At 42.4% G+C, this 13065-nt stretch overlaps 1 protein-coding gene across 1 annotated transcript in view; it reads left to right on the top strand.

Moving 5' to 3' along the window:
• Positions 1-13065, top strand: part of CEP112 (centrosomal protein 112) — a 733320-nt gene that overhangs the window by 609100 nt on the left and 111155 nt on the right. Inside the window, exon 23 of the mRNA XM_063960841.1 lies at positions 2540-2602. Within this exon, the coding sequence (XP_063816911.1) occupies positions 2540-2602 (63 nt within the window). The remainder of the gene's footprint in view (positions 1-2539; positions 2603-13065) is intronic.

Here is a 13065-nt window from a genome sequence, read left to right on the forward strand (position 1 = left end):
TGTGGACTCAGGTTTGAGGTTTAGTCATGAATAAGCATCTTAAAACTAGTATAAAATCTATGCACAATATGAAAATGAGACAGTAGAAACAGCCAGGTCTGATTGATTGTCCCGGTATTAGTGAGCTGATCTGTGCTAACAAAATCTGAATCATGTTGGCTGCTAAACTTCATTTAGTTTCCCAGGCCATTGCTGCCGCCTTCTCTTTGAAATATTTTCACACAGTGACCACATATAATGCCCTATTACGATTATAATTAATGCGTGCCGCTAGTCCGTTGTATGCTTGCTCCACCCTGCTACACTTTCCTGTGCTGGGATTGTAGGGGTCTCCTCTGCTGCTCTGTCCCTTTTCCTGTACTGTATATAATTGCCCCACCCTCGGCTCTGATTGCTGCTAATCCCATCCCTCCAGCACCTTCAACGCTCTGTCTCAACCCTTCCTTTCTGTTTTGTTCCCACTTTCTGCTCCAACCCATCCCTCACTCCTATACTGCGTCCCTGATCCTCATCTGCAGCACTAGGTCTATCCCGTCTTCTTCACAGTGGGAGCACATAAACACTGCATCCTCCAAGCACCATGCACATTGTCAAAATCGTGTTGGTACGTGTGACCGGAGTTCAGGAAACCGCCAGTCGCAATATCGACAACGTGAGATGGCTGGCGGGGGGGGGAGTGCAAGGAAGCCTCTCGCCACAGAGTGGTCCCTTTTGGTCGGCATGCCGACTGGCGGGATTTTGAGCGGGTAGGATGTAGTGGTTGGCACGTACCTACATCCCTAAAAGTCCCACCTCTTTTTCTCCAGTAATAGGTAGCGCAGATATTGCATACTAAAAATGTGACATAATATAGCCATACAGGCCTACCTTTCAAGTCTCCTTTCCAGGAGAAGCCCGGAGAGGAGACGCAGCAGGCAACTTCGGGGGGGGTGGCCAAACTGAGATCATTAGGCCCCGCCCCCAAGAGGAGGAAATGACAGCTATTGGATGGGCTGCGGGTAGAGGGCAGGGCTAAATGCCGCGATTAGCCCCACCCTCTCAGACGGTTGGCTTAGAGTGTATTGTTTTATCCTTATCCTGCCCGCTTCACTAGGAAGCGGGCATGATTGTGCGGGATGCGGGAGAATCACTTACCCTTCCGGGGCTGCTGGGGACAAGCCGAAGAATCGGGAGCCTCCCGCAGCTTCCGGGAGGGTAGGCAAGTATGAATATAGCACAGTATAGAAAAGCAATATAATAACAGCCCACATTGAAAATAAGCATTCATCCTTGAACACGGGGATTGTTAATAGCTCACATAATAATAATAGTCAACATATTTTAAAGGTATGCGGTTTACCGCTCATTGGGATCCTGGCAGTCACAATACCGCCGCCGGGATCCTGACGGGGGCACCATACCGCCGCCACTATACCAGCGAGGTAAGTGATTCCTTCTCTATGGGTGTCCATGACACCCATAGAGGGAGAATAGAACCTGTGGCGAGCCCCCCTGCTGCCTTTTTATCGCTCAGGATGCCGATGTCGGAATATTAACATTCGGCATCCCGGCCAGCGGGATATCATACCGAACCCATTTTAACAACACTAGTCTTATATTGGTTGGAGGAGACTGGAAGGTACAGTAAATACAAGGGGAATAGATTAATGGCCTGGTATCCCAGCAGAGGTGCTGGGGGCCTCATATGAAAGCTTCACAGGTCCTCGGTGGTGGTGAGTTGTGATATCTCACTTCCTTGTGTCACTTCCTTGTGTCATTTCTGAGACATTTGTAAAGAACTGTCAGCTACATTTGCTCCTCTCTCCTTTTCCTGCTCATTTTTTTTAGTTAGTTATTCAACATGTCCTAAATTGAAGCAGAATACACTTCAGATTATTGATGGTCGCTGGCATTGCTGTGATTAGCAGCAAAATATACCCTGTGTGAAGAGTGGGGTTTACTGTCACTATATTTTCCTAATCATGCTGATAAGTGGAAGCAGCCAGCCCATACGTTTTCCTTCTCAAAGATTAAATAAATTATGTCAGCCTTGAAACGGAGCCTCTGCCTGCCAAACTATTATTTAAAAAAAAAGAAATGTTTTACCAGGTCATTATGTAGCTGCAAAATGTTTCTCAGAACTAGGGTTTCCCTTGTTTTACTCAGTATGAAAAGATTTACAAAGCATGATTAGTTAATGTGTCAGTATAATGCCCCTTTCACAGATGGCGCTGTTGCAGCAGATGAAGTCATCCTGAGCTCTTCTCGCCCAGCCAGTTTCCCCTTCTCTCGGCATAGCTCTTTGTTTTTTCTAATAATTGGCACCAGACCCAGATTTTTTTTCCCTCTCTCTCCCCTCCTTTCAAGTAATGAATAGTTGTAAGCAGATCAAAGACGAACCGTTCTGCTTTTCTGGCTGCTATAAAAGGGCGTTGGAATTGGCTCCATGCCCGGTGACTTCGGCATGCAGATGAGGTGCCAAACACAGAGGTCAGTTGCAAAGTGTCTCTCCCTGTTCTTCATCTCCACTAATCTATTTTTTTCTCCCCTTGCCATGCAGGCCGGCAGCAGGTTGATGCAGATTGAGAAGGATTATGGAGAGAAACTTGCAAAATCAAAACAGGTACAGTAGAGAGGGTTAGTACTTTCTGATTACCAAACACAGACCCAACATGCATTTATGCAGAGGCAATAAAGCATTAACCATTTAAGCGACAATTTTTTTCCCCTCAAAACCAGTCAGAATTTATGTATATACTGTCTGTAAATATATATATATATATATATATATATATATAATGTGTGTGTGTGTGTGTGTGTGTGTGTGTGTGTGTGTATATATATATATATAATTATAAAGTGTAGCCCTAGTATCCATAGGCCCCAATTTTCTGGTTTACTTTAAAATTATTTTACTCCACCCCCTCAGTGTCAAACTACTTTAATGGGCATTACCACACATCCCCACCCCAAGTTAAAATAGAGCCCACCAGGGATCTAATCCCCACCGACTCGTACCTCTTGGGGTATTAACCCCCCCCTTCCCTCTTGGGGCATTACCCCTCCCCCTCCACACATGCAGTGGAGAGCAGAGTGCAGTGTGTGTCAGGGAGGACTGATCAGTCATATGTACTGTAGCTTATCTTTACACTTGCAGAGATCAAGCAAATAGTGCCCAGTGGGGAACAGAGTTCCCCTCACACTTTTGTCCCCAGTTCATGCACTCCGGAATGCCTTTCACATAGCATTCTGGGGCACAGTTCCTGCAATGAGTTTGCTGCATCAGTGCTTGGAGGGCAGAGGAGTCAGGCAATCTCCTCTTTCAAAGCTGTGGGACGCATCAGGACGGCACGGGCGCATGGGATGCGTCCATGTCAGCTAAAGCCCAGCTGACTTCGGTCGAATGTGACCGTACCAGCTAAGTGGACAAAAGTATTTGGTCACTTCTGTTAATTATTGAATTCCGGTGTTTCAGTCAGAACTGTTGCCACAGGTATAGAAAATCAAGCACCTGGCCATGCAGTCTCTATTTGCAAACATTTGTGATAAAAAATGGGTCGTTCTGAAGAGCTCATTGATTTCAAGTGTAGTATTGTGATAGGATGCCACCATTGTAATAAGACGGTTCATGAAATTTCATCCCTGCTGGATATTCCACACTCAACTGTGATATTAGAAAGTGGAAGCGTTTAGGAAAAACAGCAACTCAGCCACGAAGCGTAAGACCACGTAAAATCACAGAGCGGGGTCAACATTGTGCATAAAAATCGCCAATGTTCTGCTGATTCCATAGCTGAAGAGTTCCAAACTTCCACTGGCAATAATGTAAGCACAAAAACTGTGTGGTGGGAGCTTAATGGAATGACTTTCCATAGCCAAGCAGCTGCATGCAAGCCTCACAGCACCAAGTCCAATGCCAAGCGTCGGATGGAGTGGTATAAAGCACACTGACACTAAACTGGATCGGTTGGAATGAAAAATTGGTAATTTATGGAAGCGAATGACATTCACCTATTTGCTCCCAAACCAGGGAAAATGAATAAATACATTTAGCTTACTTATCTGAACAACAGTTTCCGTATGTTTTCCAGCATTTGGGCACAAATTACTGATTTTCATTTGCTCCCATAAATTTCAAGATTTTCATTCCAACCAACCAACTAGTTGGACAGTTGAAGATCGGCCTATAGTGTATGGCCAGCTTAAGGAGAGAAAATAAAAATGATCTGTTCCAGTCTCTAATAATCCAGAGTATAAAATCCCATTTCCTGTATGGTACAAACCTTTAATCAGTTGCTGTTAGCGACCGTGATAATGCAGCAATATACTTGGAAAAAGTCTGCCAACCCGCAACCCAGCTAATAGTTCCAACCAAAAACAAATGTTTAGTCTTGGTTGTAGTTTTCCTTTTAAGCAAAAACTTAATAAATTGGGGGGGGAAACAGAGCAAAAAAACTTAATTGTGCTTGATATTTATGTATAAGACATGCAGTATAGCATTGTTAGATGCAGAGAACTTTAATAAACATTGTTATATTGAAGTACAATTATCTATGCATTTCAATAGAACTGTGCCCCAAACGTCCAATTATCAGGATAACCTGCAGATTTGTCTAGAATTATGATACATAAGGCAGTAAGGGTGGTATCCTATTAGTTGCGGTGAGTTCCCACAGCTAGAGGATTACCCCAGGGCTATCCAATTAGTCCTGTAAGCCGGCACTTATCGGGGAATGTGCTTCATGTGCCTCATGCACGCAAAGCAGAATCCCCGATAAGCAGCCCCAGGAGACCCGTTATTGGACGAGAACACGTGGGTCCACAATGTTTTCACGGATCCCATGTGTTATCGGCTGATAGCAGGTGATTTAGCGAACAGTAAAAACTGGCTGTAATTGGATAGCATGATAGTTTTATCGGGCTAAAAAGCCTGTTATTACCATGCGGTAAATCATCGCACCTAATATAATACTGCTCTGTCTCATACATGTCAGTAATATATATTTACAATGTCATAATATTTTTCTGAAACAACCCAAAAAAATGCATTTCATTTTTTAGTTAAAGATTTTCTTTAAAGTACCCATTAACTACACTCAGTGGAAGCAGATGGGCGGAACCAGTATTTATGGGTCTGTGGCCTATAAATTCAGTAGAAACAGTCAGAACATTAATGGTTGAGCATGGAAATGATATCTAAGGATCATTGCCTAAAACTGCACATGTTCATGCCACTTATTGTCAGGAAAAAACATTGACGGTTTCAAAATGATATTTTGCTCTTTGAGACCCATCACTAATTTGTTTTAAGGGGGCATACTAAAATATACATAGCAACCAATTGGTCTATTTCAATGAATGAAGACGTCTTTTATCTTGTTATCATTAGGAGAAACTAAATCCAGAAGAGCAAGATACCTTGAAGGTCTCTGGAACCATTTCATCCTGATCTCAGGGCCTGGTTAATTCCTGATCGCTGCTGTGTGTTTTCGCACTACGGGTGATCATGTCCTAACTGTGCATGCGTTTGCTCTGCAATGCGCATGCGCGTCGGACAATAACAAAGGGCATCGCCGGTCAGCGACAGGATGGTGTGAAAAATCCAATTGCACGGGCGTTTGCAAGGTGATTGACAGGAGGAGGCCATTTGTGGGTGGCAACTGACCATTTATTGGGAGTGTCCGGAAAAACTCAGGTGTGCCCAAGCGTTTTCAGGGAGGATTCCTGACGTCAGCTCCTTCCCCAATCAGCCTGTTGTCATCGCACTGTAGATGTAAGTCCTGGACTGTGCACACACTGTACACAGTGGATTTTTGCGGCTCGGCGTACACATGGGATCGCACACTTGCACGGCACATTTACACTCACTCTGTAGGCGGTGACTATCTAAACGCAGGACAGCAGAGTTAGCAGCCCAGCAATCAGGTCTGAATCACCCCCTCAGTCTGTATATATTGGGTATTACAAAACTCAGTGCTATATAGAATGGAAACTGCTTAATCAATCTTGAAATACCCCCTAAGTGCTGAAAGGGAGGGGTTATTCTAGATAAGAAACAACCGGGGGGTCCCCCCCCCCCCCCCCCCCCTCCACGCTGATGTGTATCAGTAACCAGGCTTGAACTCTTTTTTTTTTTTTTTTTTTTAACACTTTCAAATAATTTTTCCACTAATACTACTTTTTTTTTAGTGTTTTTAATTAACACCTCTTCACCCATGTATCACCTTTTAATATATAGCTTTTGATTTTTCTTATTAACACTATTAACACCATAGCTTTTCACTGGTGTGCTGGCCTTCGCCGATTTATGTGGGGTTCTGCGCCCCGGACTTAAACTTATTATAGGGACCTCCGGTATCAGAGATGCCTTGAAGTTGGTCTGGAGGCTTAATCATATCTTTGCAAATATATATGCACTAACATCTCTGAATTTTGTTTTGCCATGCAGAGTTCAAGTCTGGTTACTGATACCCATAGGTGTGCTGGGGAAACCCCCCAAACCCCCCGTTTGTTTCATAACTCAGTGTTACTGGGACACCGTTATCAAGGAAGCTTGTGTGGATGGCTACTGAGAGCAGAGATCATGCAATTAAGTCAACTAGCTGGTGTGCTTGGTTTCAACCTGGCAAAGGTTTGCTGGGTGGAACATTTTAACCCATTTCACCCCCTTAGGAGATTAATTTTGAAAAATTCCTGCTTAGTAGGTGGCTGCAAATAACTCTCACTGACTCTGGGACAGCGCTAGGGTCCCCTAGTGCCCAGAGTTTACAGCGCTGCCGGCTAGAGATGAGGAGGAGGCCCAGACGCGTCTTGCACAAGGGCCTCCTCCTCTCTTGATATGCACCTGTCAGTAGGGTTAAGATCAGGGATCTGTGCACACCAGTCAGGTTCCACCACCCCAAATATGGAAAAACATTTTTAATGGGCCTCATTTTTTGCATGGAGGCATTGCCTTTGTGAATTAGGAAAGTGCCTTCTCCAAACTGTTGTCACAAGCTTGGAAGCACAAAAGTTTTTCAAATGTCATTGTATGCTGTAGCATTAAGATTTCCTTTCACTTGAACTAATGGGACTATTTGAAACCATGAAAACCATGCCATTTTTCCTTCTCTACCAAATGTTACAATTGGGCAGGCAGTTTGTTTCCTGTCAAATGCCAAAGATCATCCAGCAAAGTGCCATCCCAGAGTACCTGTGTCTTCTGCTCCATGATCCAATGGTGGTGTGTTTTACTTTGCACCAGCCAACATTTGGTATTGCGTATGGTGGCATGAGGGTTGTGTATGGCTGCTTGGCTTTGGACTCCCAATTCATGAAGCTCCCAACAAACCATTTTTGTACTGACTTTGCTGCCAAATCAGTTTAAAACTGAATAGTTAGTTTTACAAAGACAGATGATTTTTATGTGCTATCCACTTCATTACTCAATGGTCCTGTTCTGTGAGTTTCTGTGGCCAGGGAGGCGATTCAATTGTTTTCCCTGGCGGCTGTTACGCCCGACAGAGCAATTCAGTTGTTGCAACGTTCGGGTGCATATGCCACAAGGGGGGTGAGGTGGCAAGCAGAAAGTGTGAAAAGTGCATGGTTTGGGCACCCTAACCAGGGCATTAGACGTGGCTAAACCTGGTCTATTTGGGCGCAAAAAGTAAAATAATTAATTGGCGCCCAGAAACAATTGATTTGCACTGTTTGGTGCCTATCAATTATCGCGCTGCTCAAACAATTGAATCCCCCCATTAGACATTTCCACTTCACAATTACAGCTCTAACAGTGGACGGAGGCAGCTCTAGCGTGGCAGAAATCTGACAAACTGGTATGTTGGAAAGAGGGCCTCTTATGGCACTGCCATATTGCAGGGCGCAGTGCTCCTCAAAACAACCCACTGTTGTACTAATGATTGAATATGTAGATTGCATGGCTACACATACTATATCATGTACATGGCAGGGCACTCTCTCCTCCTGTCTTCATGTCTGTACCCACCTTGACCACATGTGCATTCTTTTATCATGCCTTTTGCACATTTGTCTGTTACATAACTACTTATGTTTTGTTGTGCAGAACGTCTATTCTTGCATTTATACTTCTTATGTGTATGGTTTTGTATTCTGACTGTTTATACTGTACGTCCTTGTACTAATCTCTGTTGTGCCACTGAACAGCACTGTATTAATTTATAGCATCATATACAGTAAATAGGTGTCTAGGTGAGGTGTCTCTGCTGTCGGGAAAAGCAGCCTGACTGCTACTTTCCCAATGAAAGGAGAGTCCTGACGGCTCTTCTCATACCCAATGTGGAGAGGGGTAATGAACAAAGACACATAATGCCCTTGTCCATTATACCAAGAACCTTCACAATTGTTAATAAGCTTTAATCAAATACATTATAAGACTTCCCAAACTGTTGTTCACTTTTTTAAATAGAAAAAAAAAATCTTGATTCTCCAAAATCCAAATGCTAAAAAATAAAAACAGCCCAAAATATCCATATTAAACTGCTCCTAACTGTAGACTGCCTTTGACAGATTATGGAATGAATGATGATGTATTGTCAGCAAGGAAAGGGCTTTAGAGTAAGGGGGGTCATTCCGAGTTGTTCGCTCGGTAAATTTCTTCGCATCGCAGCGTTTTTCCGCTTAGTGCGCATGCGCAATGTTCGCACTGCGACTGCGCCAAGTAAATTTGCTATGCAGTTAGGAATTTTACTCACGGCTTTTTCATCGTTCTGGTGATCGTAATGTGATTGACAGGAAGTGGGTGTTTCTGGGCGGAAACTGACCGTTTTATGGGAGTGTGTGAAAAAACGCTACAGTTTCTGGGAAAAACGCGGGAGTGGCCGGAGAAACGGAGGAGTGTCTGGGCGAACGCTGGGTGTGTTTGTGACGTCAAACCAGGAACGACAAGCACTGAACTGATCGCAGATGCCGAGTAAGTCTCGAGTTACTCAGAAACTGCACAGAGATGTCTTATCGCAATATTGCAAATCTTTCGTTCGCAATTTTAAGATGCTAAGATTCACTCCCAGTAGGCGGCGGCTTAGCGTGTGCAAAGCTGCTAAAAGCAGCTTGCGAGCGAACAACTCGGAATGAGGGCCATGGAGTTCTAGTTTCAAATGATAGCAATAATAATGAAAGACGCTAGTAGAATCCTTGGCTCTATAACAGGAGGTATTAGTAGAGGGAGGTTATAATGCCACTTTGAGACAATGATAAGGCTTCATATTGAGTACTATGTACAGTTCCAGTAACAGAAAATGTATAAAATATATCAGAGAAGGACTACTAAAATGGCCCATGAGCTACATGACAAAATTTATCAGGGAATGATTGAGGAGCATTATGTGTTCATGATGTTGAAGAGGGAAAAGCAAAGTTCAGAGCTAAGGACCCAAGGATTTGAGTGAGAGTAATACAGAGTTGAGTGGTATTGTAAGAAAACGCTTAGAGGGAGCTAAATGTCATCTATGTCAGGGAGAACTCCTGTCTCCAATAACATGACATACAAAGGTGTTCTCATACATCATTGCTCAGTCGCGTCCAACAGCCCATCTTGCCGTACTAGGTCCCATGAGACTCTTCTAGCATTGGGCATCTGTTGGCACAATGCAATGCACAGTCAACTTAGTCAGTCTTCTGGTGTGTCCTAGGCGCATTATATTGTTACTAAGAAGCATTTCTGGGAAAAACGAAACGCCCAGTGCTAGCAGAGTACCACTGGACCTGGCAGCTCACTTGCACCAGGCATCTCACACTGCATGGTGTATTGTCGCTAGATCTATGAGGACACATATGTAGTATCTCATGTGAATGTAGATACATATTTACTGGGAATTCAAGGAAGATCACAAGAGAAGTGCAACATCTTAGGAAAGGAATTGCTTGATGATAAGAGATAAAACTCTGCAAATTATTTTTCTCTGGTCATTTCTTGGTTTCAAAAACTGCGTATAGCTACCTAGTAGATAAAAGTAAACTTATTCACAAGTTGGCCTGGCACCCATAATTTGGATACTCTGAGTCTGTGCATCACTTATTCAGACATGTATAACTTTATTACACCATATACTGAGCTACAGTCGGTCATGGATGGCCCACTACCAAAATATCTACATGCAAATGGGTTACATAAAACTAAGAGGATTTTCAGAACATGGAGACTTTAAAACTGGAATTATGGAGATTGAAAAGTAACATAAGGAAGAACTTATATAAGACGGATGATAGATCCAGACACTAGGCTCCCAGCAGTTGTGGTGGTGACTCATACTGTACAATATAAAAAAAAAAAAAATCAAGAATGCATGAAACAAACATATGTCTATTGTTAAAACAGCTTGAAAATGTAAATGCTTCTGTGGGTATGGCCATGCATGGTCAGGAACGCCCCCCCATAATTAGTTCATAAGTGTAGTAATTATAAAGCATGGCCAATTGGCAAGTTACAGTGCAATGCATTGTCACATAGGGGTATATTTACTAAAGTGCGGGTTTATAGAAGTGGAGATGTTGCCTATAGCATCTAGTCAGATTCTACAGATGATATAACTAGATAGCAACATCCGCACTTTAGTAAATATACCCAGTACAGAGCAATCTCATGACAATTCTTCATCACCTTTTTATAGTACCTTAGAGAAACATTACGTACAGGACTACATTTGCTGCCCTCTGTTATTCTCGGGGGAAAGAAGAGCTGGCAAATCTATCCCTACGTAGGTCTATATGGTCACATTTCAGAAAGACCTCATGTGAGCTATATGGATATAGGTGTGGATAAGTTGTACTCCTTGTACAAGCTTCCTGTAAACCAGTAGCCATTTTGCTTATGGGACACCCTATGCGTCTTTGAATTTAATGGTGCACTCTTAAGTATTTGTAGTAAAAAGCTTCAAGCATACAAAAATCTTACATGGATAGAAGTGCAGTCCCAATGTCTTCTGACATCGAGAAGACATTGGGACTGCACTTCTGACATCGAGTGCTATTTTACTAGAGTATACACATGTTTAAGATAATGGAAGAATTAGTTCTAAAGTGATAGTAGGCTGTACCCACAATCTTGCAATATTAGTTGCAGATGTAGATCCTCTCACTCACCTACATATATCTGCCTTTCACCTACAGTATGCCTCATCTCCTCTCAGATAACTATCTCTCACTCATGCCTCCAAGATTTCTAATGGAACTACCTACTACGCCTGACTACACTGTCCCCCAACCATAAATTATTCAACTGGTCTCTTAAAACATGTTTCCACACTATAGCCAATCTTACCCCCCACCAGTACCAATGTCAACTCCAAGTCCCATTGGCTATTATCTCAGGATTGCCCACTCCCTGTAGTCTATACACTCCTATGAGCAGAGCCCACACTACCTTCTGTCTCATGTCTCCACCGCTTTCATCAACCTCATGTGCACTTGTAGTTTGTATGATTTGTCATGTTGAATGTCCGGCACAGTATAATTTTGTGGGCTTTAGCAAATAATGATATTGTTTCCAGGTGCACTTTAAAACATTAGAGGGTGGACATGCTGTTATAAGTATGCTCAGTAGACAATTATATCAGACATTATCTTTATTGCTAGGTTATTAATCATAGCTTTTTATGTTACATAGTAACATAATTATTGAGGTTGAAAAAAGACAAAATGTCCTTCGAGTTCAACCTTTTTTATAATTCTTACACTAATCTGTATGTAACATTAGTTTAACTATAATGACCCAGATGAAGTTAAGTTATTAAGTCTAACTAACAACTATAATTCATGCTTTTTCTAAAATACACTATTTAAATGCTTTCAGTTAGGAATTTATCTAATCCATTTTTAAACCTATTGACTGAGTCCACAATCACTGCCTTCTCAGGCAGAGAATTCCAAATCCTTAATGCCCTTACTGTGAAGAACCCTTTTCTTCGTTTTGTATGAAATTTTCTATTCTCTTACCTCAGATGGTGTCCACGTGTCCTGTGTAGAGATTTTTCAATAAACAAATCTGATTGATCCTGTAAATATTAATGTCTTCTCTTAGCCGCCTCTTTTCGCGTGTAAACATATCTAACCTAGTAAGCCTTTCCTCATAATCCAGTGCCTCTAACCCCTTAATCAATTTGGTGGCTCGCCTCTGTACCCTTTCAAGTTCTAAGATGTCTTTTTTATAGAGCAGTGCCCAGAATTGAACACAATATTCAAGGTGTGGCCGTACCAATGATTTATACAATGGCAGGATTACACTATCAGCCCTTGTCTCAATAACTCGTTTTATACATGTTAACACCCTGTTTGCCTTTGATGGTGCACTATGACATTGGGTACTGCTACTAACCGGGATATCCAATTAGCCCCAGTAAAACATCAGGCGCGAAAAACGTATGTTTTTTGCGATTTTTCCCGATGTTTCCCCGATTTTTTTTTTCTTTACAGGCTATCCTAATAGATCGCCTGTAAAAATAAATACCCTTTCTCCCGAAAAGACACAGGTTCAGTGAAAGCTATGTGTTTTCGGTAGAAACAGCACAGTTTTTGCACGAAAACGGGCTGTTTCCGGGGATTTGGTTTCATCTGCCTAAGGCAGGTGAAACAAAATCCCAGATAAACCGTGTCTCGTGCCAGTTTATTGGGGCTAATTAGATAACCACCAGCGGGACAATATTACCGGGGATAATTGGATATCCCCCTAAGTCTATTATTAATGAACACCCCCAAATATTTTTCAACTGTTGTTTCCCCTACACTTTCCCCATTTAGTTTATAGGTTGCATGATTGTTTTTAGTCCCAAAGTGCATAACTTTACATTTGTCTATATTGAACCTCATCCCCATTTATCTGCCCCAACTTCCAATTTAAATAGATCGTACTGTAGAGACTCAGCATCCTTGTCTGAATGAATTATTCTACACAGTTTAGTATCATATTAAAAAATTGACACTCTGCTTTCCAGACCTTCTCCAAGGTCATTAATAAATATGTTAAACAGTAGTAGCCCAAGTACGGACACTTGCGGTATTCCACTGAGTACTGGGGTCCATTCGGAAAACATCCCATTAACCACCACTCGCTGTTCCGTTATCCAGCCAATTACT

The sequence above is a fragment of the Pseudophryne corroboree genome, chromosome 3 (assembly GCF_028390025.1).
Source record: "Pseudophryne corroboree isolate aPseCor3 chromosome 3, aPseCor3.hap2, whole genome shotgun sequence".
NCBI lineage: Eukaryota > Metazoa > Chordata > Amphibia > Anura > Myobatrachidae > Pseudophryne > Pseudophryne corroboree.